The 25601-nt window shown below is 45.1% G+C and overlaps 1 protein-coding gene across 1 annotated transcript in view; it reads left to right on the forward strand.

Annotated features, from left to right (window-relative positions):
• Window positions 1-2433: 2433 nt before the first annotated feature.
• GRIN2A (glutamate ionotropic receptor NMDA type subunit 2A) overlaps window positions 2434-25601 on the forward strand; it is a gene marked incomplete at both ends in the record, with an annotated part of 362339 nt that continues 339171 nt past the window's right edge. Inside the window, one exon of the mRNA XM_082671041.1 lies at window positions 2434-2847. Within this exon, the coding sequence (XP_082527167.1) occupies window positions 2434-2847 (414 nt within the window). The remainder of the gene's footprint in view (window positions 2848-25601) is intronic.

Consider the following 25601-nt stretch of genomic DNA (forward strand, 5'->3'; position numbering starts at 1 on the left):
TCGCCCTCACACACGCACCAGCCCGGAGCCTGGGCTGCGGAGAGGGCTCTCGGGCGCGCTCAGAGGATCGGGCAGCTACTGTCCGGAGTGGGGCAGGAAGCCGAGCTCAGGCTCTTGGAGGGAGGCGCCGAGGGCTTAGCCGGAGCATGGGGTCGGGTGAGCGCTGAGAGTCGCGGCCGCAGCCATCAGCCCTGGAGATGACCAGGGGCGGCCACTGCTGAGAACTATGTGGAGAGAGGCTGCGGTGAGTGCCGGTGCGGGACGTGGGGCCTGGGCGGCCCCTTTGGGAAGAGGACGGTGGGAGGCCTTGATAGGAGGGGGCGGCAGGACCGCAAGAGGGTCGTTGCGTGGGAAAGATCGCACCTCCCTCGGGGATCCGGTACCGCGGGAGCCGGAGTCCTTCCCTCCCCCTCTCCCCCTGCCGGCACATCGCAAACTCAGCCAGCCCCCCCACTCAACCCCCATTCCCTCCTCTTTCTTTCCCTACCACCCCTTGCTGAGCAGCTCCTGGCCGCACAACTCCCAGCAGCCGGCGCCGGGGACGTGGCAGGGGGTGAGGGTAGAGGTGCTGTGTTAGCTTCTCGAGGGTGGCCAACCTGGGGCTCGGGTTCTCCTGTGCGCCCCAGAGTGGAGCTCTCCATTTCGGCCACAGGGTCTTAGGATCCGCACTGGGGGCGTCTCGGGCACGGAGCTTCAGCTTCACATCTCCGGTCGAGACCCCTGTGCGCACAGAGGGGCTGTGAGCATTGCAGACTGCAGCCTGTCCCCCCATCCTTCTCCCCCGGCCCGTGGGCTGACCCTGCCTCTCCGTCTCTTCTCTGCCCTGGTAGAGCCCTGATGCAGAGCCTCCGGCTGGGATAGCCGCCCCCCGTGGGGGCGATGCGGACAGCGCGGGACAGCCAGTGGAGCGCGCGGGGGCCGCAGCATGCGGTAACCCGCTAAACCCGGTGGCTGCTGAGGCAGCCGAGATGCTCGTGCGCGCAGCGCGCCCCACTGCATCCTCGACCTTCTCCGGCTACAGGTACGTCCCAGCGGGAGACCTAGGCTCGGTGGGCCAGGGAGAAGGAAGACTCGACCGGAGGAAGAGCGGGAGAAAAGATCTGGGGAAAGAGGGAGAGAGAAAGCGGGAGAGGGAGCGCCGGTAGCAAGGCGCGGGAGGAGCACCAGGGGGCGCTGCGGCTCCGCGCTCGCGGTGCTTCAGCCGAAGAACGCCGAGGCCGGTGCGAGTTCGCCCTAACTTCCCCTGGTTTCAGCAGCACCCGGCTCGAGGGGCGCGTGCCAGTGCTCGCGTGCACGACTGTGCTGGTATTTGCAGGCAGGCGCGGCTGTGCACCTGGCGCGGTACACGTATGTGCACTGGCTGAGGACATGTGCGGACTCCGGATGGCCGTGGGCTCCCCTATTGCGGCCTGCGGATGTGCGCAGAAATACGCGCGTGCCTGTAAAGGTGTGCAGCCCACTGCCCACGTGCACCTAAGACTTGGTAACAGAACCTGAAGTGGAAAGCCTGGGGTGGTGAGTGGGGGAGCGCTGTACAGTTCACGTCCGTCGGAGAGCTTCTTGGGAGCCAAGCTTCCCCCGCCCCTCCGCCCCCCCCCACCACGCACGTTCTTTGCCAGCTCCCACGCGTCGGTCTGCTGGGGGAACGTGCCTGGTCTCCAGAATTCTGCATTGCACATGGCGCGCGTGAGAGAGAGAGTGTGTGTGTGTACATATGCGCGCGCGTGTGCACGCGTGCGTGTAGGGGGCTGGTCCTAGGGCTGCTTGCACTGGAGTGAAAATCGCTTCATGGCCCCTCTGCGCAAGGTGGGGCAGACCCTAAGTTTCCCCCAGGCACGCGGGATTCTCGGGCACACAAGCGAGCGTCCTCACTTCCATGCGCTTAGGGTGTACCCTGAAGGAGAGGTGCGGGGTCTGCTGCGGGTGTCCAGTGGAGCAGGTGGGTGCTGAACCCCGCGGGTTCGCAGGGGGCGGGGTCAGCCAACTAGCTTAGAGCAGGAGCAGGGTTGCGGAGTCGTTCTGTAGCCTCCGCATGCCGGGGCTGGCTTGTAGTTTGCTCCCAGTGAGCAGGGGGCGGGGTGTGAGCTTACTTTCAGGGGCAGTGATCCAAGTGGTCCCACTTGGCGGGTGCGGTGGGAGACGTGGGTAGAGTCGGAGATGGAGAGGAGGCTGAATGCGAAGATGGATTTAGGGACAGATACGGAGAATTAGCTCGGATTGGAGTTGTGGATAGAGTTGGAGATGGGTCAAGGGACGTGGATGGCTTCGAGGATGGGGAATGGATTCAGTGACTCCAACAGCTCTCGCTGGGGTGCTTTCTATACCTGGCTCCTAGAGCAAGGGGCTGGGTCGGTAAATCCTTCCGTCTAGAACCCTCGCACACCGCGGCCCTCACTCTTGCTCTCCACCTTGCAGGGACCGTAAGTGGCGACTATGGGCAGACTGGGTTATTGGACCCTGCTGGTGCTGCCGGCCCTTCTGGTCTGGCGCGGTCCGGCGCAGGGCGCGGCGGCGGAGAAGGGTCCCCCGGCGCTGAACATCGCAGTGCTGCTGGGTCACAGCCACGACGTGACGGAGCGTGAACTGCGAAACCTCTGGGGCCCTGAGCAGGCAGCAGGGCTGCCCCTGGACCTGAACGTCGTAGCACTGCTGATGAACCGCACGGACCCGAAGAGCCTCATCACGCACGTGTGTGACCTCATGTCAGGGGCGCGCATCCACGGCCTGGTGTTTGGGGACGATACCGACCAGGAGGCTGTGGCCCAGATGCTGGATTTTATCTCCTCGCAGACTTTCATCCCCATCCTGGGCATCCACGGGGGCTCATCTATGATCATGGCTGACAAGGTAAGGCTGGGAGGTGATGGGCTGCCAGGACTGGAGCATGTGCCAATCATATGGTGGCCACCGCAGGTCTTCGGGAGCTCCTGATCTCTGTCTTAATCTGAAAGGGGGTTGTGACCACTGACCCTGGTGAGAACCAGGTCCTGCCTCTTCAACCTGGAATTGAATGGAAATGCTTATTACCTTGCTTCTGAAAGTTGGGTACTCAGAGACACCGTGGGTGTGCCAGGAAGAACTCAGGAAATGCAAAAGTATGGTGGGGTGGTGGAATGCTTGGAGATTTCCAAATAGTGCACAGAGATGAGCTCGGGAGCACGTGAAGCAATAAGGCTTATATTCCTATAATATCAGTTTTACCTGTTTGTGTTGTGGAAAATGTCTATTTTTTCCCCCTATGGTGGTAAGCAGCTAAAACTATTTTTAAAGGATTAAACATGGGAATGTTGTAGAATAAAATGCAAAGTTTTTAGGTAAAGCAGAAAAAGGCAGAGAAATGTCATGTTTCCATAGATCTCTACAATTAGGGGAAATAGGGTGGAAAGTTTGAGAAGCCCTGGGCTAAAGGCACACAGGACCGTGTCTCTCCAGGGGAGTGGCCGTGAGTGGGAGAACTGACTGCAGACCCAGAGCATGGAGGGTCTGGTGTTTTCCTACATGTTCCTTGCGAGGGACTGACAGGGGCTCCAAGGCCCTCAGATGGAGGGGTTGGCTCCCAAGGATGGGTTTTGATAAGGTAGTCGGAGGGTGTCAGAATGAAGGAAGGTGTGTCCAGATCTCTTGGCTTAGAGTGAGAGGGTCTTTCTGTGGACCAGCTGGGAGTGTTTCTGTGGAGAAGAGGGGAGAGAGGTTTGAAGATTTGACTGAGATGTTCTGAGGGCCCAGTTTGAGAATTGTACAGAAGTGCAGGTGGGAAAGGTGAAGCAAGGTGAAGAATGAGAAAAAAGGGAAGGGTTGGTGTTGTGGGTGCTCTGTGCCTCTATCTAAGCCCCGGGAAAGAAATGGGGGGGATCAGGAAGAGAAGGGTGAGTGTACTTGTGTGCCGTGGTCCCCAGACCTGAGACCTTCTTGTAGCATGTTCCTTAGATAGCAGGAGACATCCTAATGGAGCAAGCAGACATTTGTCATAGCACTTTTCTTCTGACACTCTCAAAGCACTTTTACATTCATCAAATCAGATTCTGCTTCTGCCTTAGCAATTCCCACCAGCTCCTTTGGGAACCGTATTAATTCTTTCAGGTCTCCTGGGCTGCAGCACATTCAGCCGAAGTACACAACTGATGCAGTATCTTATTAAACATTCATTTTAAATGGTTTGCAGCCTAGCAGGATTCCTATGTGTGGTTGAGTATTTTCCCAGCCATCTCTCAGTTTTGGGGGCTCCATTCTGGGATAAAAAAAATAGGGAACAGCCATGTCCTGCCACTGATATATGACCATTTCAGAACTGGCAAGGCCATTAGCGCATCCTGTAACTTTCAGATGAAGAGACTGAGGCATAGAGCAATTAAAGGCGTAGCTAAGACCACCTGGTGTGTGATGGAACTAGATCTCTGGTTTTCTGGCCCTCTGGTTTCTGATGAAGGCCTGAAGAAGGAGAAGAATAGCATTGTCCAGCAGTGTTTTGGAGTGTGATTTTGGGATTTAAATATTGCCACCAATTCGTCTCCCTTCTGAAGTTTTGACGGAAGGAGCAACAGCCTCCAAAAAACAGTAGCCAAATTTGAAAGTGAAATTTCTGGATAGACTAGGGCCCAGCACAATCATTGGAGAAATATGGTAAAAAATGAATTGGAGAAGTGACTTGAGGCTTAGGCTGGGCTGGCAGGTGTGGGGCTCGGCTCTTACCTGACTTAGCCATCCAACTGTAGGCAAAGAAGTAGGAAAAGAAGTGGACTTATAGTTGAGCATCCCCTTCATATGCAGTGACCCTGTCCATGTCAGGCTCTGACTTACTAGACCAGCAGTTGCTTCTCCCTTGAAGGGGGTACTAGGAAGGGAGTTTTGAGAAGTCCAGGGAGTATGGGTGGAAGCATCTTCCCCTCCTGTAGAATGAAACTGCCTTATGGGGATTGGACAAGAGTGTGACCCCACTTAAGAGTAAAGAAGAAAAAAGGAATCAGGAAGGGGCAAGAGGAAGATGAGAAAGGACATTTTCAGAGAGGTCAAGATTAGAGAGGGATTTAAGAGGGATGGAGAGGAGAGGAATGAAAGGGTCCATTGGCTCAAAAATGGTGAAAGGGACTGGATATTCCTCATTATTGTTGGGGCTTTCCAAGTTGGTCTTGATGGCAGGGAATCAGGGAAGTCAGTGGGATAACATTGGGTGTATGTTGGGTCCCATGTGTGGGATGTACAGGTGATGTTGAGAGGAGTTGAGTTAAAGAGTGGTATTTTGAGAAACCTGGTTGTGTTAAAAAAAGGAAAGAGATTGTCTGAGATATGAACAGCCCTTCCTTCCATTAGTAACACATTGAGTTGGCTTGTGCCTTTGCCACCTGTTTCTTGCGGAGCTGAATGCTGAGTGCAGTTTATTTGGCTCTGAAGGAGCATCGTGGGCATTGCCTAAAACTCCATCTTGTTTGGTTGGGTGTGCCAGTGGTGTTATGGCCACAGAATCTGAATCTCCCCAAACCGATAAGACCTCTCTGTCCCCTCTTAAGATGATACTCATTCGGTAAAGCCCAGAACATACCTGTGTTGTTTGCACATCTAAATTGGTAACATGATAGTGTCCCTGTGGATTACAATGACAGTTAATTTGATTATCAGTTAAAGTGAGCCTCTCCCCACAGTTTTTACCTTTTCCTCAGTCTTCTTGACCCTTGAAAAAAAGAACAAAGCTTTGTAATAATAGAAAATGTGCTAAGTGGCAGATTTCTATGGTTAATTTACAACGGAGATGTTAATTTTTGCTTTTATCACTGGGTGGTCTTGAAATATAATTAATTTAGAGGCGAGAATAATGCTTAATGTAGATAAAGTTCTAATGTTATCTTGGTTTGGCCATTTTGATCCCGTTCACATGAAATACACTCTGGTTGTAGTACCAGCCCCTGGTAAATCAGGCGCAGATGCTAGACCTATACATTTCTGCTGAGTGTCCTCACCTCCTCCTCCCCTTCCCCCTTATTCCTAACTGCTTCATGGGGGAGAAGGTAAGGCTTACATTTTAGCTACATCCATCCATGTCAGTTACTGTGTGGGTTTTGCTTTATATATTATTTCTATACATACCTCATCTCCTCTACTGGAGTGTAAGTTCCTTGAGGACAGATTTTTTAAAAAGTGAATATGTATATTTGAAATAATGATATTCCTCCAACATAGACAGCTTATAAAAATAATTCTTTTCATTATAGAGCACTTAGAAAGTATATTAAAGCTTAAAGAAGAAAATAAAAATCTCCCTTTAAATCTTATCACCACGGGTAACCACTGTGGACACTTGGGTCTGTTTCCTTTTAAGCTCTATGTATTTAGTTTTAAATTCAGCATTGTATTGTATGTACATATTGTTTTGTTTATTGTACATTGAATCCTTTGGGCTTTCTTAGAAGATCCAGATTTTTCTTGAATTCTGGAAGAATCTCAGCCATTATCTGTTGGATGTTTCCTCTCTAACATTCTTTCTTTTCTCTGTCTGTGTAGTTTCTCAGTCAATTCTCCATGTATCTTAAACATTTTTTTAAGTTCTCTCTCTGTGATATGTTTGTGCTATGTTTCCTCAACTCTGTATTCCAGTTAGCCAGCTCTTTTCATCTGTGTCTGGTTTATTATTTTGCCTATCTGTGGAGTTCTAAATTTCAACAATGGTTCGCTTTATTTCTAAGATACATAATGGTCCCTTTTCATACCTTCCTGCTTTTGATTAGTTTTGTTTTATGAAAAACTCTTTTCACTTTGTGTTGTAAATCCCTTCTCTGTGCCTTTGAGGATTTAAAAAATACTTATTATGAAGTCCTTCTCTGATTGCTCTAGCATCTTCTCTTCTTCCGGTGTGAAGTCTTCCATTTTGTAGAGTCTGATCATTGGATATCCTCATATGTTCTCTAATTTTTGTTTGTGAACTTATTTTCAAGGCAGTTTTATGGCTTCTTCTGCCCTATATCTGTAAGCGTGTGTGCTTGTAAACCAGAGCTCCTGTCAACAGCTCAGCTCAGAGCTCTCTTTCTGCTCTATATACTCTGTGATGCAGGCTTAGGTCCTCGTCTCACGTAGGTGATTTTATTTTGGCCCCGTGCATACAGGGGCATCCTTGTGGCTGTGACTTGTGGTGGATGCTGCAGACGTTCCATCCTTATTCACAGCTAGCAGCATGGTTCTCTGTCCAGTTCTGCCCCTTCTCCCCTGGGTGGATGTTGGGACCTTTGCTCCCATGGCTCATATCAGACCCATTCCCCCACAGACTTTGATTCCTCCTGAAATTGTAGAGCCTCATCTTCTGATTCATTTATTTTTAGGGAGTCCCCTCCATTTTCGGTCTGTGATTCCTTTATTTTCAAGCAGCACTATATAAATTGTGAAATATCTAAAGATTTATCTATAAATTCTATGCCTTAGGAGCGGAAGAGGGGGGTTACTGAATGTGTTCACTCTGATTTTGACCCAGTTATACTTCACAACCTGCTTTTATTTTTTTTCAAACTTGATTATGTATTCTTGGAATTTTCCCTTATCATTAAATAAACTTCTAAAACATGATTTTAAATGGCTGCAGAATGTTCTGTTTATACCACAGTTATTTGAACTGTTCTGTTTTTTTCTACCTTTAGTAAGGTTGATTTATGGTCCACATGTATGTTCTTTTTGGCACCTTGCACTGATCTTGCTTTTTGCATTTGTTTCTTGGTAAATATTTGGTGGTTGAATGAGTCAAGTCATTGGTTTCAATGCCAGCTTACTGCAGTTTCTGGAAGAACTTTTACCATGCTGTGGGTTAGGGCTTTCCATGCAGTGTTTGTTCCCAAATGCTGACTGATTTCATAGGTGTGTGCCAAGTCTCCTCTTCTCTCTAGTGGGCAGATAATCACTAGCCATCCTGGGGATTAACAGAAATTGGGGGCTTCCATATGAAAGGCCTGTGTAGCATTGCTGGGTAACAGCTCATCTGCAGGAGGTCGGTGCTCTTGTAACCTGGCAGCTCTGAGTTTGGATGTGAGTGACGGGCCTTCCCATTAAACACACAAAGATCATGGAAAGGGGAGACCTGCACATCAGAATGTTGGTGGAGCCCGCTCAGCTCCTGCTCTAAAGGCATCGGGTAGTTCCTGGGAGAGTGGGGAGGCGTGTCAGATGCAGTCATCCACTCCTCCTCACAGAAGGCATTGGAGAGCAACAGGCATCACCCCGAGAGGCATGATTACCTTCCCACATGATTACCTTCCCACGTGATTACCTTTGGGGGTCACTGGCAATCACTTGGACCCTTGATAGATGTGGTCTGGTGGGGTTGGAGGGTTCATCTTCTCTTTGGTAGCCTCAGATGGAAATTGCTTCTCTAGGTAGAGCGAGGGGGAGAAAGAGAGAGAAAATGAGAGAGAGAGGGTCTCAGGTTTGTAATAGGGTGTTGGTGGCTTCTGATAAGGCCATCATGAAAAGGAACAGTTATAATGTTGTTAACTAATGTGTTTGGTTTGTTCTGCACTCCCCCTTAATTATTTAAATTTGAATTAGTTGCCAGCATTTTAAAGTTAGGTGATATCACATTTTAAAAAAAATCCAAATTTCATGCCTCTTTGGAAAAATCAGAAGGCCTGGTAACATTGGGCTTACTTCTCCCCACGGTGATAGTTTGCTGGAGATGAATAGCGTCCCTCCCTCCTTAGATGGGGCTGGCGCTCATCCTTTCTTTAGGCCCAACTTGCCCACTTCACTCATTTATGTTACGGACTTGGTCCTGAAGGCACTGGGGTTTGAGACCCCTGATGTTGGTGAAGAAAGTAGGTGGTCTTTGTTAAGAGGGCCTTTCCCGATCATTCTTCTTCTCTCCCAGGACTGCTCCTTGGGAGGTGGCAAATTTGGGGTGTGCACACGGCCGTGCCGCTACTTTCATGGCCACCATCACTGACCTACTGTAGCATTTTGTCCTTTTCGGCCACAGGCCTTAAATCCTTCTCAACACGGTCCTCTAGGAAGCCACTATCAACCAACTCAAGTCAGAAGACCCCAGAATACCTTGGACAACAAATCTGACGACCTAAATTCCGTTTCCAAACAGCAGTGTGACCTTGAGAAAGGCTCTTCAGCTTTCTCTACCTCAACTTCTCCTTCTGTGAAATGAGAGTTTAGGGAGATATTATCTCTAAGCCTCTTTCTAGCTCTGAAAATTTTATCACCTTCAAGAAAAGACTGGGAAGAAACACACCAAAATGTGAGCCGTAGTTATCTTTGAGGGGTAGATTCATGGCTGTTTTCATCTTTTAAAAAATGGCATTATAGCACGGTTAATATTATAAGTTGGACCTTGAGTTAGAATGTCTGGGTTTAAATTCAGGTGCCGGGTGCTCATGGGGAAGTTCCTTAATGTCTCTGAGCCTCAGTGTCTTCATCTTTAAAATGGGGACAATAATAGTACTTGCTTCTTAGAGTTGTGAGATTTAAATGAGATACTGGATATAGAATATGTAGCTTAGTGCTTGACTCATAATAAATACTTACTATAGGAATGCTACTGTTACTGTGTGGTTTTTGTTTTTCTCCAAAGTACATGTACTTTTTAATAACCAGAAGGGTTATTATAATAAAATGATAATATTATCATATTATCATATATTATATATTATAATAATATTATAACAGCCTGAAGGGTGATGTGGTGATGTGAGGGTATTCCCTGCAAGAAACTGGGAATGACTCTCATAGAGCTCTTAGAAGTGGAGAGTCCAACATGAAATGATTCATATTTTCTTAACTGGGACAACCAGAAGCTTTTTTTGAGTTCTTAAGACTTGCTTGAGCTTTATCCTGGCAAACGGAAGACTAAGTGTGGCCAGTGTGAAAGTGACTGTGAGAGGAGACCGTCTCAGTGACCTTTACCGTAAATAACTACACCAATTGGAACACATGTTTGCACTGGGCTTAGGGCTTTAGGGTGTGGACATACATAGTTTCTCATTTTCTTTCTGCCAAGGATTAAGTGGCTCTGAGATAGCCTGAGGACCCTGGCAGCCCCAAAGATATTTGATTAAAGAAGCCTTGTGATCTTATTCTTTTGCTCTTATTTTGTTATCCTTTCAAGGTAATGATTGCAAATCCAGTTGGTTTAGGGAAGGGGCTTAGATTCAAGAGGGCAATAGATTTTGATGTTAATAATCTGATTGCCTTAATTGAAATGATTAAGATGTTGGATGATGGAATTAAAATTCAAAACTGTCTTTCCAGAACGAAATGGTGAACCCATACTACAGACTGCACTGAAGGGTTTAAGAAGGATGTACATTCTTACAGGAAGGGGGAGATGTGACTTTCCAACTCACTTGAGATTGATTTTTGTAAGGGTCATGAACCGGTGGACTGCCTGCTGAATGTGGCTCATAGATGCATTAGTATTTTATTTCACCAGCATAGTACTTTAAAATGCTTGAATTTTAATGTCTTTGGGAGAGGTATGCATTTTCAAGTTCCCTACAGCCCTCCTTGCTCCCTGTTATCTCACATCTAGCCAGATTCACATATTTATGTTAACTGCATCGTCTCTGCAAGCATTTGAAACTGTGATCCTCAATTACAGGGTTTTTGTTTAGTTGCTCATTTGTTTTGCATTGACCAGATGCTCAGGAGATCCCAAGGAGTGATAGGGCTCTTAAAAAAGTAAAGGCCACATCTCCAGAAATATAATGTTCAAATCCAAAGAGGTAATATTTCCATTATACCTTTTCTGTTGTTAGGAGTACCTTCTGTTCCAAGTCGCAGAATATTTGACCAATGCTGGCTTAAACTATTAAGACATTTAGTTTTATTGTTTAACAAGGAGCCCCAGGTCTAGTTTAGTATCGCAATAACCCATCAAGGGCTCTGGTCCTTTCCATTCTTCTACTTTGCGTTGCTCAGCTGCTGGTTCATCTTGGTCACAAGATGGCTGCTTCTGTTCCAGCCATCACATCTTCACATACCAGCATTCATAAAAGGAAGAAAAGAGAGAGAAAAGAAGCTTTCTTCTAGGCCCTCTATCCTTTCAGCAGAGCAGACTTCCTCTCATATTTCATTGGCCAGAACTGGGTCATGTGCCACCCCTTGAACATCACTGATAGAGATTAATAATAAAGGTTCTTCTCTAAGAATGGATAATTGTCACTGGAGCAAAATTTGCTTCTGTTAGCAGAGGTGTAGGAGCAGTGGCTAACCTGGTACACCAGATGCTGTCTCCAGCAACACTAACACCATTATCTGTAGACTTGACTTAGTTCTTGGGGGTAATATTTGATGATGAATGTTGAAAAACCTCAGTGTGCCCAGAGGAAGAGCCTCCAGGTTTTGTAGTATCTAAATAACATATGATAAGAGTCTCAGAAGAAATATTTAGGAAAGTTCAGCCTGGAGAAGAGAAATCTCAGAGAGGACGTGAGAGATGCGCTCAAATACCCCATGGGCTGTTACAAGGGGTATTACAACCCCTTTACAAATTAAGAAGGTTAAGTCTTAATGTTTTTGAATTTTTTTGTTCTGGGGAAAGAACTGATTCCAGAGGATGAAATTATAAGGTTGTTATGAAGAATAAGCTTTGGCAATTAGGTCTCTAATAGAAGACTGTGATGTTTCATAGAATAATGTATCTGTTGGACCTGACTGAGCCGAGAATGACTGCCAGGAGCAGGATAGAGAGTCAGACTCACGTTGGCGAGATTGGATTGGGCCACCTCTTAAAAACCCCAAATCCTGGTACTTCAGGGCCTTGGATTTGGCTGAAAACCAACATCTTCACTTTCTGTAAGTGTGAGTAATTCAGTATAAATGTGCCCGGCATGGGGGAGGAATTTATGATCCCTGCATCATCACCTCAAATCCCCAAAGGACTTTACATCATCCTGAAGGGTAGACCATATTTGAAAAGCAGAAAACCTATGTATATATCAACACACACACATATATAAATACAAACATAAGTAGGTCAGCCGGCGTCGTATTTACTAGTGGAAATGTGTTTGGCTAAGAAGCACATCTCAGAAGACGATGTTTAGAATAATTGCCAATGATCTTGAAAAGGGAAGTTTTCGCAGTTGCATTCAGTTAGTCATAATTATTTATTAAAGTATATTCATGTTGTTGCACCTGTTACTGTGGTAATACTTTTGTACCCTAAAGAGATAGCCAGACCTCTCTCTGATTTTTCAGTTGGGTAATTATCCTTTGTCTGTTGTACTCCCCTGTGTTTTGAACATTTGCTTATGGCTGAAATTGCTCTGGGTACTATTCCATGGTTTATCCGCTTTTTCTGTTTTCCCCTCACATCTCCCAAGGAAGAAACACAACCCCAAATTCTTTCCAAACGCTTTGCCTTTCTGTTCAAATTTTACAACTTTCCATGAGATGGAAATGGATATGTTTTCCTTCTAATTATTCATTTATTAGAAACAGGTACTCACGTGAAGAGTAAAAAAAAATTCCAAATAATACAATGCATCATTCAGAGAAAGAATATTTGCTTAATGAATGCACGGCAGATCCTCAGTTGCCCTATTCTCTCCATGGAGGTGACCATGTTACCAATTCAAAGAGGAAAAATGTTAATTGGAATGGTAGTTTGTTTCCCTTTGTACTTTTTTGCTGAAGTTGGTATGGTACAAGGATCCTTTCCTCTTTTAAATCTCACTGACTTGAAAGAGGTTAGTCACTTTAAATTGGTCCCCAACTGTGCCTATTTTTCCCAAGCAAAATAAAAACTCACGCTCAAAGCTAGGCCTGCCTACTCACCCAAGGAATTTAAGATAATATGGAGTGATTTTGGTGGTGGTGGGGTGTCACGATCACTTTATAGGCTAATGAGAGTTATGGGCCCTCCTCAGAGGAATGCATATTCAAGAGCATGCGTTCAATATTATGTGCAATTTCAGGGGCACACAGACCCTCAGAAACCCATTCATAAGCTCCTTGGAATTGATTTACTTACTGGTTTATGAACACGTTCATGCTTCAAACATTTTTTGAGCCTGTTAACCTGGGCCCGAATGTTCTGTAGATAATATCTGTGATCACATTATTTGCTTCGATGTATTAATAACTCAGAATCTAGTTGGAGGAGACTTGCAGTTAAATCCCAGAGTGATGCACTGATGATTGGGACAGTTCGGCAGCTGTGAGAATATATAGAAGAGAACCTCGTTCAGAGGTCTGAGGGTGGGGGGTTTGTCAGGGAAGATGCCCTAGAGGGCTGTGATCTAGAGTCAAAGTCAACAACTGTTGATCCAGGAGAGGCCGTGACCCACGTGCCTGCCCTGCAGGTCATCATCCAGCGTGGCAGAGGATGAGCCATGGAGTGGAGGAGGCCGCTTCCCTCCTCTTAACGTGTCTTTCAAGGCTGCCAGGCTCCAGTGATGCTTTGACAACTCCTGAATTCTCTTCTGGACCGCAGTTCTCACAATCAAAACATTGAGCTTTTTGCCGATTTCTATTCTGTTGTCACAAACAGCGGAATGTCTCCTGCTTTATCTTGTCTCTTCCACATTAGGAAATTCTGGCCAGGAAGAGTGAGTGGCATTTGAAATCCATATTGTTTTGTATGTCTACAGACTTAGGGCTGAAGGAAAAAAGACCCCTTATTTTCCAAGTGAATTGTTGTAAAGCTATTTGTGGGGCTGAGGAAATGTAGTGTTGGTTGATGAGTGAACAGAGCCAGAACTCTGGGAAGTCGGTGTGAGCTGTAGAAAATGATATGATTGGTGTGGCTCTAGTGCCAGCTGATGAGCATGGCTTCCACCAACAGGATTTTGAAAATGGCAGGCTTTGGTGAAGACCCAAGCTTTAAGGTCAAATTGCACTTTAGTTAATTGCTGTTGGTTTTCGCCTTGGGTAGTTGGTACTCGTTTTTTTTTTCTCCTTACTTACTCTTCTTCTTTTTTTCTTTTTTTAAATTGAAGCATAATTGACATAACATTATGTTAGTTTCAGGTGAACAATGTAATGATTTGATATTTGTATGTATTGCAAAATGAGCACCACAATAAGTCCAGTTAACATTCGTCCCCACACATGGTTACAAACTGTTTTTCTTTTTTTCTTGTAAAGCTGTTTGCCCGAGGTGTTGTTTTTAATAGCAAAAAATATGAAGAAATCTAAATTATCAAATAAATCACGATGTGTCCATAGAATAGAAAATGTAGCAGATAAAAATGCTTACAAATAATTTGTTATGCTAATTACATACTAATTACATGATACAATGTTAAGTAAATTAAAAGCTATGTATGAAGTTATATAATCAATATGTATATTTTATATGTGTGTTTGTATATAAAATATAGAAAAAAAGACCAGAAGGGTATATATGAAAGTATTAATAGTAGCTGTTTGTGGATGATGAGGATGTGGATGTGATGATCAAAGGGGAATTTTATTTTCTTTATACTTCTCTGAATCTCACAAATCCTATAACATGTGCATTTATTAGATTACTTTTATATTAGCTGTGGATATTTTTTTAAACAGTCCTTTACTGCTAATTGGTTTCCAGAAAGATTGGACCACTGACATTTCCAGTAGCTATGGTAAAGTATCTCTGTCATCTATCTCTGGCCAGCACTTGAAACAAAAATTTTTCTAGTTGGCTCTGTGAAAATGTTATCTCATTGTTTTAATTTGCATGTCTTTTATGACACCTTCTGTGAAATATATTTAATTTAGTCATGTCACATTTTTATACTCCCTAGGTGCTGCACATCTTAACCTCTTTGATGTTTCTCATTGTGTAAATGGAAAACCTCAGAAAATGATGGATTCCAATATAAAGTACAGTGAAATAATTTGAATTTCTAAAAAATAATAAATATTTTGAAGCCTGGCAGGGAGTTCTATGATTATTCATTCTTAGTCACCAGGCATTGCTCAACCGGTGTGTCTGTATCAATGTTGTTTCAAGAATTGCTTTAAAATGTAAAATTTCCCAGCAGAAAATCATTTTGTGGGACTTGACTGTTAAGATTTGCCAGGAGGTGAGGTACAGAACTATGTCCTAGTTGGCTGGAGATGTGCTCATGTCACAGGCTTTGTGGTGCACGGTGGGGATGTGAAGCCACGGTTTGTTCTTTCCTCTAGAAAAGTGAAGGCAGAGTAAGGATGTGACAGTAAGTGCCCTGCAATCTGAAAGGGATATTGCATGAGTGGCAGGGAATAGATGTTCTCTGTTTCCATGGCAGGGGTGGGTGCAGTGAAATGAATTTTAAATGAAAGTACGAGGGATTTAGGGTTGATATTATTAACAGATGTGGAGGATCTTCAACGTACTTAACCACTAGTACAGCATGATCATTCTTGTGAACTGAATGTTTGCATCCCTCCAAAATTCCTATGTTGAAACCTAGCCCCCAGTGTATTAGGAGGTGCGGCCTTTGGGAGATGATTAGGTCATAAGGGTGGGGCCCTCATGAATGGGATCAGCACCCTTATAAAAGACACCCCAGAGAAGCTCCCCAGAGAGCTTCTGCCATGTGAGGACACAATGAGAAGAGTTATGTCTGTGAATCAAGAAGCAGGTCCTCACTAGACTCTGAATCTGCTGGTGCCTTGATCTTGGACTTCCAGCCTCCAGAACTGTGAGAAAGAAATATCTGTTTAGAAGCCACCCAGTCTCTGGTATTTTGTTATAGCAGCCTAAATGGATTAGGACGGTCAGTGACGAATCACAGCAGACTCCTCCTTCATAATATCCTGGAGCTCTTGTTGTGCCAGGCATTAGTCCTCTAGTGACTGATTATGAGAAGGTTGGGGGGGGCGGTTCCTGAGGGAGGGGCTGAGTAGCAGAGGGACTTGAAGGCCCTGAAGGCTGTGGCAGTCAGAACCCAGGCATTTCAGTATGTTAATAACCATCTCGGTTGTACCCGTGTGTATCAGCTTGATATCACACTAGAGTAGTAGTGAGATCTCTTATGTCTTTTATGCCAAAGTGTGTGCAGTGGTTTTCCAGGACAGGAAAGAGGATGGCTGTCTCCTTTGCCATATGTCAAGCCATGCCCCGAAATGGGGAGGTGGGGCTGAAAACATTTCGAAGTTCCCTTTCTTGAAATATGGATAGAAATGTGCTTTCTTCTACTCCTACCTCTGAGCCCAGTGCTCTTCCCTTCTCTTCTGTGAGTTAATTGTCCACCTGTACTCCACAAGCATGCCTCCCTCCCATGGTAAGAGGCAGGCATGGGAGCTGAAGCCAGCTTTGCGTCCGGCGCCCACCTCCCACCCCCTTGCTCCATGTCTTCCAGGGCAAGACCTTCCCAAGCAACTCCTGTTTTCATTGGCATTAAATGAAAGGATCTGTTTCAGTCTCTGGTTTTGGGGTGTGATGTGGTTGCTTGCAGAAACACAAAAATAAACTTGTAACCTACTGGAAATAATCCAAGCATAAATGAGCTTTGTTAAAGATCAACTTTCAAAAGATGGCCATGGATGTGCCTTAGTGGGATCGTGTACTTGATTCGTGTAGAGTCTGTGGCGTTCCTCCCTCCTCTAGAATGGGAAATTCTCCTTCCCCATCCTGGTGCATAGAGGTTTTCAAATCCTAATGTTTTCCAGGGAAATGAGGCATGTCTGTGGCTTCATCTGAGGGTAGGAGGAACTTGGGATATTTTGGAGTTTATTTTGTGAGAGTGTTATGGGCTCAGTTCTGTCCCCCTAAAAACTATATGTTGAAGTCCTAACCCCCGGTACCTCAGAATGTGACTGTATTTGGAGATGAGGTGCTTAAAGAGGTAAGTAAGGTACAACGAGGTCATATTTAGGTTAAAATGGGTTCTAATATAATGTGACTCGTGTTGTTATAAGAAGAAGAGATTAGGACACAGACATGCACAGAGGAAAGACCGTATAAAGACACAGGGATAAGACGGCCATCTGCAAGGCAAGGAGAGAGGCCTCAGAAGAAACCAACCCTGCTGACACTTTGATCTCAGACTTGTAGCCTCCAGAACTGTGAGAAGATAAATTTCTCTTGTTTAAGCCACCTAGTCTATGGCACTTTGTTATGGCAGGCCTAGCAAACCAATACAGAGAGGTTGGGTGGTACTTCAAGCTTAATTCCAAGCCTCCTTAGTGCTCTAATTCTACTCCTGTACTGGGAGGGAGTTAAGATGCTCCAGCTCAGAGCCCAGACCCCCATCTTCTCTAAGACTGACTTTGTTCTTCTCATTGTAAGGTTTCTGTCCTGGCAGCGGGGCTCCTACATTGAGGAACTAAGTCCTTGTCTTGGGATCCTTCCTAGAACACTTCTAGGACGTCAGTGCTTCCTAAATAGTTTTACTCCAATAGCCTTAGGGAGTATGGCACACAGAACAGCGGTCCCCCAAAGATGTCCTAATCTCTGGAAACTGTGAATACATTACCTTTTATGGCAAAAGGCACTTTGCAAATATGATTAAGTTAAGGATCCTCAAGTGGGGATATTCTTCTGGATTATCTGGTGGGTCCAGTGTAATTACAAGGATTCTTATACGGGGGAGACTTGGGTGAGAGTCAGATGAGATAGGATGACAGAAGCAGAGACTGGAGTGATTTCCTTTGAAGACGGAGGCAGGGGCCATGAACCAAGGAATGCAGGCAGCCTTAAGCAGCTGGGAAAGGCCAGGGGACAGATCCTCCTCTAGAGCCTCTAGAAGGAACACAGTCCTAGTGACACCTTGATTTTATTTTTATGTTTTTTTCCTTTTTTTTTTAACATCTTTATTGGAGTATAATTGCTTTACAATGGTGTGTTAGTTTCTGCTGTATAACAAAGTAAATCAGCTATACATATACGTATATCCCCATATCTCCTCCCTTTTGTGTCTCTCTCCCACCCCTCTAGGTAGTCACAAAGCACCGAGCTGATCTCCCTGTGCTATGCGGCTGCTTCCCACTAGCTATCTGTTTTACATTTGGTAGTGTGTATATGTCCATGCCACTCCCTCACTTCATCCCAGCTTACCCTTCCCCCTCCCCATGTCCTCAGGTCCATTCTCTACATCTGCGTCTCTATTCCTGTCCTGCCCCTAGATTCTTCAGAACCATTTTTTTTTTTTTTAGATTCCATATATACGTGTTAGCATACGGTATTTGTTTTTCTCTTTCTGACTTACTTCACTCTGTATGACAGACTCTAGGTGCATCCACCTCACTACAAATAACTCAATTTCGTTTCTTTTTATGGCTGAGTAATATTCCATCGTATATATGTGCCACATCTTCTTTATCCATTCATCTCTCGATGGACACTTAGGTTGCTTCCATGTCCTGGCTGTTGTAAATAGAGCTGCAATGAACATTGTGGTACGTGACTCTTTTTGAATTATGGTTTTCTCAGGGTATATGCCCAGTAGTGGGATTGCTGGGTCATATGGTAGTTCTATTTTTAGTTTTCTAAGGAACCTCCATACCATTCTCCATAGTGGCTATATCAGTTTACGTTCCCACCAACAGTGCAAGAGGGTTCCCTTTCCTCCACACCCTCTCCAGCATTTATTATTTGTAGATTTTTTGATGATGGCCATTCTGACTGACACCTTGATTTTAGTCCAGTGAGACCCATTTCAGGCTTTGGACCTCTAGAGCTGTAAGAGAACAAATTTGTGTTGCTTCAAGCCACTAAGTTTGTGGTAATTTTTTCCAGCAGCCTTAGGAAACCAATACAGGGGGAAAGTCTGGTAAACATACCCTGGAGGGCAGGCTGTGCCCCAAATGCCTTCTCTCTGTGCTTTATCGTAGAAATTCATGGGGATTTGCAGCCCATCTCATAATGTAACTATGATGGTATTAAAGCCAAAATAATTGTAAAGTGACTTGTCAGATAGATGTGTCAGTTTTTCCCTTCACCAAGGAGTCACGAGAAAGTGATGCTCTAGGAAGTTCTACTGTATTTATTCTCTCGGTGTGTGTACTGCTGGGCCATGCATCCCTCTGTTGGAAAATCCTGTGAGAGTATGTGCTTTGAATCCAGACAGCTCAAAACCTGGCTCCTCAGCTTACTAGCTCTGTGTCCTTGGGCAAGTCACTTAACTATCCTAAGCCTCAACTTCCTTATCTATAAAATACATGAATAGTAATACCAATCTTGCAAGGTTGTTGTAAAGATCAGTAATTACCTGTGAAAAGTGTATAGCACCTTGCTTGGCACATAAAGTAGAACCTGCTATGCTAACAGTAATATATCCTACATATTAACACTTCACATCCTCACGACAGCACGATGAAGTAGGTTTCATTATCATCCCCATTTTACAGATGAAGAAATTGAGGCCCAGAGAACTTAAGGTGTGTGTCTGAACGCACACAGGTGGTAAGTGGTAGAGCCAGGATTTGAACCCAGTTCTAGTTTGGCTCTCGGGCAGAGTTTCTCAGCCTTGGCACTACTGATGTGGTGGCTGGAATGTGTGTGTGGGGGGCTGTTCCGTGCATTGTAGGCTGTTTAGCAGCATCCCTGCCCTCTCCCACTAGATTCTGGTAGTGGAATCCTGCAGCCCCAGTTGTGACAAACCAAAATGTCTCCAGACCTGCTAAATGTTCCCTGGATGAGAACCCTGGTTCTGGGTTTTGAGGTCTGCTCACTGTGCAATACCATCTACACAGTAGGTGCTTAACAAGTGAAGTCTTCATTACACTTTGGGCCCCATGTTTCACAAAACCTTTGAAGCTCTAAGTAGACAAGTGTCGGTTGATGTTCCTGCCTCTTTATCTAACCAGCATCCAGTGGGATCTGTTCTCCTATTTGGGGGTTGGTGTCAAGCCCCAGCAGAACTTTGTGTGCGAGGATGTTAATACTTTTCCATTGGCTTCACTGGCAGCTGAGGAGTGCTGCGGCAGACTGAGTAAGGGCACTAAGCAGATTGCAAAAGGCACAGACGCTTGTGCACATAGGCGCTTAATACTCTTTTGAGAGGGATGATTCATGTAGCTCACACATGGCCTCACGGGGAGTTGTCTGAACAATTAATGTGCCTCTGCCAGATTCTTCACGAGCAGTTTCCCCATTGCTCTTGGACCTGGATGGGAAAAAAGAGGTAAGAAATTCAGGATACTTGGGGAAGAGAAGAGAGGAAGAACGAATTAATAATGAGCTCTCTGGTAATTTGAGCATTTCTCCAAAATACACTGAGGTCAACTTTTATCTCGTAAACGAATCTATTAAGTTTTATGGTTGATTTGGGTTAGGGTAATTGGTTGAAAGAATTCATTAGGGTAGCCAAAATCTATGGTTCAGTTGCATGTAGGAAAGGTTCTGTTCCCTGACCATACCTCTGCCTCTAAGTAGTGGTATCGAAAATACAAATTGTCAGCCACACAGCCATGACCTGAGATCTAGATCATCCATGTTGTAGCATGTATCAGTACTTTATTCCCTTTTATGTCTGAATAATATTCCACTGTGTATAAATACACTTTGTTTAGCTATTCATCGATTGATGGACATTTGTGGTGTTTTCACCTTTTGACTATTATGAATAGTGCTGCTGTGAGCATTTGTGTACCATTTTATGTTGTTGAACACCTGTTTTCAATTCTTTCAACCTGTTTTATTGTTGAACACCTGTATATACCCAACAGATTGCTGGGTCACATGGTAATGCTACATTTAACTTATTGAAGATTGACCTTTTTTTTGTTTTTTACTTTTTTTCCTACAGTGCTTTTCTTTACATCTTAAAATAAATTTTAAAAGGAAATGCTATATCAATACAAAAAATAGAAACCAGTTTCCTCTGCCATAAATAGATGGCAACAGTAAACTAACAAACAAAATCTCTCTCTTACGCGCACACACACACACACAAATCTTAAAAGAAAAATAAAAAAGAGGAAACACAGAAGTGCTATTAAATATAACTAGGTGCTATTTCCTACTAAGGCTTAACATTTCAAAAGGGCATTAGAAAGTGTTAGACAGGTGTTGAAGATCTATTAGCACCGAAATGAGACTTTCTCATCAACTAATTAGAACGACTGCAAGAGAATCAGTTTTATCCTATGTGCTTTAATGTTGTTTCGTGCCTTGTTTGTGTAAGACAAACCATCTCTGGTACCACATCTGGTCCTCTGGATCTGTCCATTCCTTAACTACCTGCCTCTAGGTGACCACCTTCCTCTCTGTGTCACTGGGTCCCAATCACCTTTCACTTGGACTCTTGACTCCAGTCTTCCTGCCCATATGCTCACTATCAACCACCGCTCACACCACCAAAGGCGAGCTTTGAGCATATTAATCTCCACTCTTGAAGCTTTGGTGTGACACCACCGTTATTTCCAGGGTAAAATTTAAACCCTTAGCCAGGCACCTAAGAATCAGCACAATCTGCTCCTCATCCCCTTCCCGCTCTTTCTGTCTCCCGTACTGTACTCATCAGGTGAACTCGAGAGTCTTGCTCTTCCTTCCACATTGCCCCTCGTTCTGACTCTGTCACTGAGTTCTTCCCTCCCTCCTCCACCCTCACCTGTGTTGATCTTCACCTTGGTGATGTACCTCTCAGTGTTCTTACAAAGATCAAACGTGATAAGCCTATGGAAACCCTGAAAACTCTAAAAAGAAATACAAATGCAAAACAGGTCATTGCTAGCCCTCCTTTGTCTTAGGTCCTTTGAATTTTGAATGTCAAGGTGTGTTTTCCACTTCTCAGTTTGGAAGCAATTGCCTTCCTCTGCCTCCTGTGCCCCACAGACAGAATGTCCTCCCATACGACTGAGCTTATTTCTCTCTTTATCCTTGCTGTAGCCATTTCCGTCTCCCCCCCGCCCCCACACAGTGCCTGGTATATGTGGTTTGAAAAAGCAAAGCTGTGTCCACCGGCCCGAGAGGCTGTGTTGCCAGCGTAGACCAGGAGTGGGAAAGCTGTAGCTGCACTGGCTCCAACAAATATACTTTCTTTCCTTATTTTTCTTCTCTTATTAGTTGCGTCTTTGAATATTCTTCGTCTAATAAGAAGTGACAGTTTAATCGTTTGGGTTTTTAAAATTTATATTCTGCTACACAGCTGACCACACGTGATAAGGCAGGCAGCTCAGCCTTGTGGCGTGATCCCCTCCCTCTTGCTCTTTGCATCAGAAGATTTGGGCGGAGCCATGAAACAGTTAATTCTATGAGTGACAAGAGTGTTGAAAATTACTGTAAGGCACAGGAGCTTCCCTGAGGGGAAAGGAGACAGGTGTGTGTGTGCAGGAACAGAAAGCAGACAGTTCTCCCGGCCTCAAGGCTACACCATCCCTTTTATTGTTCAGGGTCCCTCTACCACTTACAACAGATTTTCTGCGTGATTATTCACTGTCTTCTGAAATCTTTTGAGCCTTTGGAAAGATGGTACCTTAGACACCCAACATAATAATCGTTGACGGCATCAAAGTTGCATTATTGAACAAAATGATCGACAGAGACCATAGAAGGGATGTATTTAACTCAAGCCATTAAGCAGATGTGGAAGATGAGGCTCAGAGAGGTTCAAGGACTTGCTGAGGGCACCCTCCTTCCTGACTCCCTGTTAATGGGTCTCCTGGTCCATCAGATGGTGCTGTTGAAAGGACCAGCAAGGACATGCTTTTTCTGTGATGGGGGATCCTCAGTGCACACTTGCACACCACGTTGCCTTCAGATGAAATGTAAAACTACTGGCCATACAAACCCTCTTACCCTGACTTCTGATCTCTGGCCACCTCTGTAACCTCCAGCCTCCACTCGCTCCCCCCTTTACAATTTCCTCTAGTCCTGCATTTCCCAGAGAGAGTTCCAAGGAATATTAGTCCCAGGAGGTGTTCCCTCCAGAGAAGAGTTTGAGCCGAAACAAGTTTAGAAGATGTTGAACGTCAGGAAACCCTCGGATATTTACAACACATGTTATCCCATTCAAGGCTTTGAGAAGTCCTGCCCTATAGACCTCTTTTAAAATGTGTTTAAATTGTTTCCTAAATCAGTTCAATCACAAAACTCCCCTTTTGTTTTTTATACAATGCTTGTCCTTGTTGGCTTGATAAAATGTAATGATAATAGTGCTCCAGTTGTTTCAATACACCTGGCTTCTTGCTCGTGCTGCAGCCCTGCCTCTCTCTGGAACCCTTCAAAACTCATCTCATAAGTCATCCCTCTGGGAGAACTCGCACCCCTGCCCTCAATGGGATTAGGTGCCTTTCCTGTGCTTTTGCAGCTTCATTCTGAAGCTAAGGATATTTTTGTTGAGAATAGGAACGATTCTTACCTATTTCCGTTTGTGTGTTCGTTGAGTCATTCCATAAATATGTACTGCGCCTCCTGTGTCCTTTTGAAGGGGATCCTGGGTGAATAGAACAAGCCCTTGCCCTCAGAGAGCTTACATTCAAGAGGATGGGGACAAAATATGAACTTGTGACACATATGTAATGTTAGATTGTGGTAAGCGCTAAGATAAAAGCAGGGTAAAGAGGCTGAGAGTGACAGGAGCTGCCCTTCAGCATAGGGTTTTCAGAAAAGCTGCATCAACTAGGATGGGTTAGGTTATGCTGCATCTTAATGGCTTATGACAATGGGGGCTTATTTCTCATTCATGCAACATACCCATCCAAGGGTCAACTCGGAGCTCTGTTCCACATCCCTCCACTTGGAGACCCAGATGGACAGGGCCTGTGACACATGGAGTGTGGCTGATGTCATGGGTGGGAGAGAAGGGGTGTGATGAGTCAGGTACTAGCTTGTAGAGGCTTCAGCACACATTTGATTGGCTACAAGTAACTCAAGGGGAGAGGAAGGTGCTCTCCTGCCTTGTGCCTGGAAAGAGGGGAACCGGAGTGGCTGATGGACAGCATTAATGAATACACAGAACCTCTCTCTGATACAAGGACATGTGAGCAGACACCTTAATGAGAGAGGAAAGGAGCCATGTGGATATGGGGGAGGGGCACTTGGGGTGGAGGAAACAGCACGTGCAAAGACCCTTCAGCACTCAGCACAGGGTTTCACATCCAGTAGGTAACCAGGCGGTGTTCGTTGAATGTACATCTTGAATTCCAGGACATCGTGCATTTGTGAGTTGCCCAAGTGGCAGATTTAGGCAAGTCCACCTTTGTAGGAACAGAACATATCTAACCAGCCCAAATAAGGGTTGTTTGATATTGGAGTCTCTCAATTAAAGGACTTAGAGTCAATTTACTGAACTTATCTCTGGCTACATGATTTATTTTGACCTGTCCTTTGATTGAGGGCTTTTCCCTCAAGGATCTTATGTTCCAGCCACAAAACAAGATAGAAACAAGTAAGTCACTCTAACCATATAATGTTTATAAAATTCATATGAAGAGGAAAACAAGTGTTTACCCCTGTGTCTACCTCATGGCTTTATCATACTTGAAATGACTTTATCGCTGTCCTGATTCCCTGGTACACTCCAAGAAGGCAGGGGCAGGTCTATCTGCTTTACTGAGTATCCCCAGCACCTAGAATAGTGCCTGACAAGTGATGGATGGCCAGTACATCCAATACTTGTGGACTGGTTGACCAAGGAAAGGGAAGGCTGCGCATCTTTTAGAGTTTGGCTGTGGAGAGAGTGCTGACTTCAGCGCAATTGCCTGCCAAGAAGATGAAATGGATTTAACTAGAGGAAGAGTGAGTTTATCTGATAAAGGCAGTGGTGAACTGAACACCCAGCCAAGAAGGATGATACGGTAGAGAACAGTTTGCTGAGACCACAGGGAAATGAATCAGATCAGAGTGAGTGCTGGTGGGGAGGAAGAACAGGCTTGATGGATGAGAAAGATTTCAGTTGTGGAGCTGGGAGAAAGATTGCCACATGGGATCCATGGCGTTTAACCATAATTATGTCCATATTAAATGCTAACTTTGGCAAAAATAAGCAATTTGCCTGGGCTTATCCATCCAGAGAGAACAGCATGAATAAAGATGTAGGCGGCCAAGTACACGGTGTGTATGGGGAACCATATGTAGATGGTGTGGTTGAGGCGTCGGGTGTTTGCATTTTAACCCTAACTCTTCTTGACTTCGATGCTAATTTGGGGCAAATGGAAATGGCACCAGCCATGTTCTTGGATCTGCCAGGTGTCTTGATTTTCCGGTAACGGCTTGCTCAGTCCTGTGGTCTTCCCTGCTCAGACCACCATTGTACCAGCTTTCCTGGTGGCCACTGCCGGGGAGAAGATGTCTGAGATCGGCTGGCTCAGGCACGCTGTGACTCCTTCTCAGGATGAGTGACAAGTTCAGCATCTCTGTTGGCATGATGCTAAGTCAGCAGAAGGTTCTGAGTGTGCAGGCTCAGCATTTATCTTCCTGTTGGCTTGAATGAATGTCTCACCTGCAGCTGCCTCGATAAAAGCTGCAGTCTCTGATGAGGAGGGTTGGGGGTCAGTAGAAGCTGGGCTGCCTTGATGACTTTGAGGGTTTTTGTTTGTTTGTTTTTAACAGGTTGGTATTTCCACCTGAAGAACCTGTAATGCCTTGAACTCAGAGGCTTTGGAGGAGCATGTATATTAATGTTCCTTGAATAGCTGAAATTACTGGACAAACACAAGATGGTAATGGCTGTGATAGTAATTATGATAAAGGCAGGAGGAAGCTTTTAGTTGGCTGGCTTGATTTCATTTTAAGGAAGCAAAAATGGAGGCTGATGATGTTGGCCAGACAT

Source organism: Grampus griseus (genome assembly GCF_964374135.1).
Source record: "Grampus griseus genome assembly, chromosome: 14".
NCBI classification, from domain to species: domain Eukaryota; kingdom Metazoa; phylum Chordata; class Mammalia; order Artiodactyla; family Delphinidae; genus Grampus; species Grampus griseus.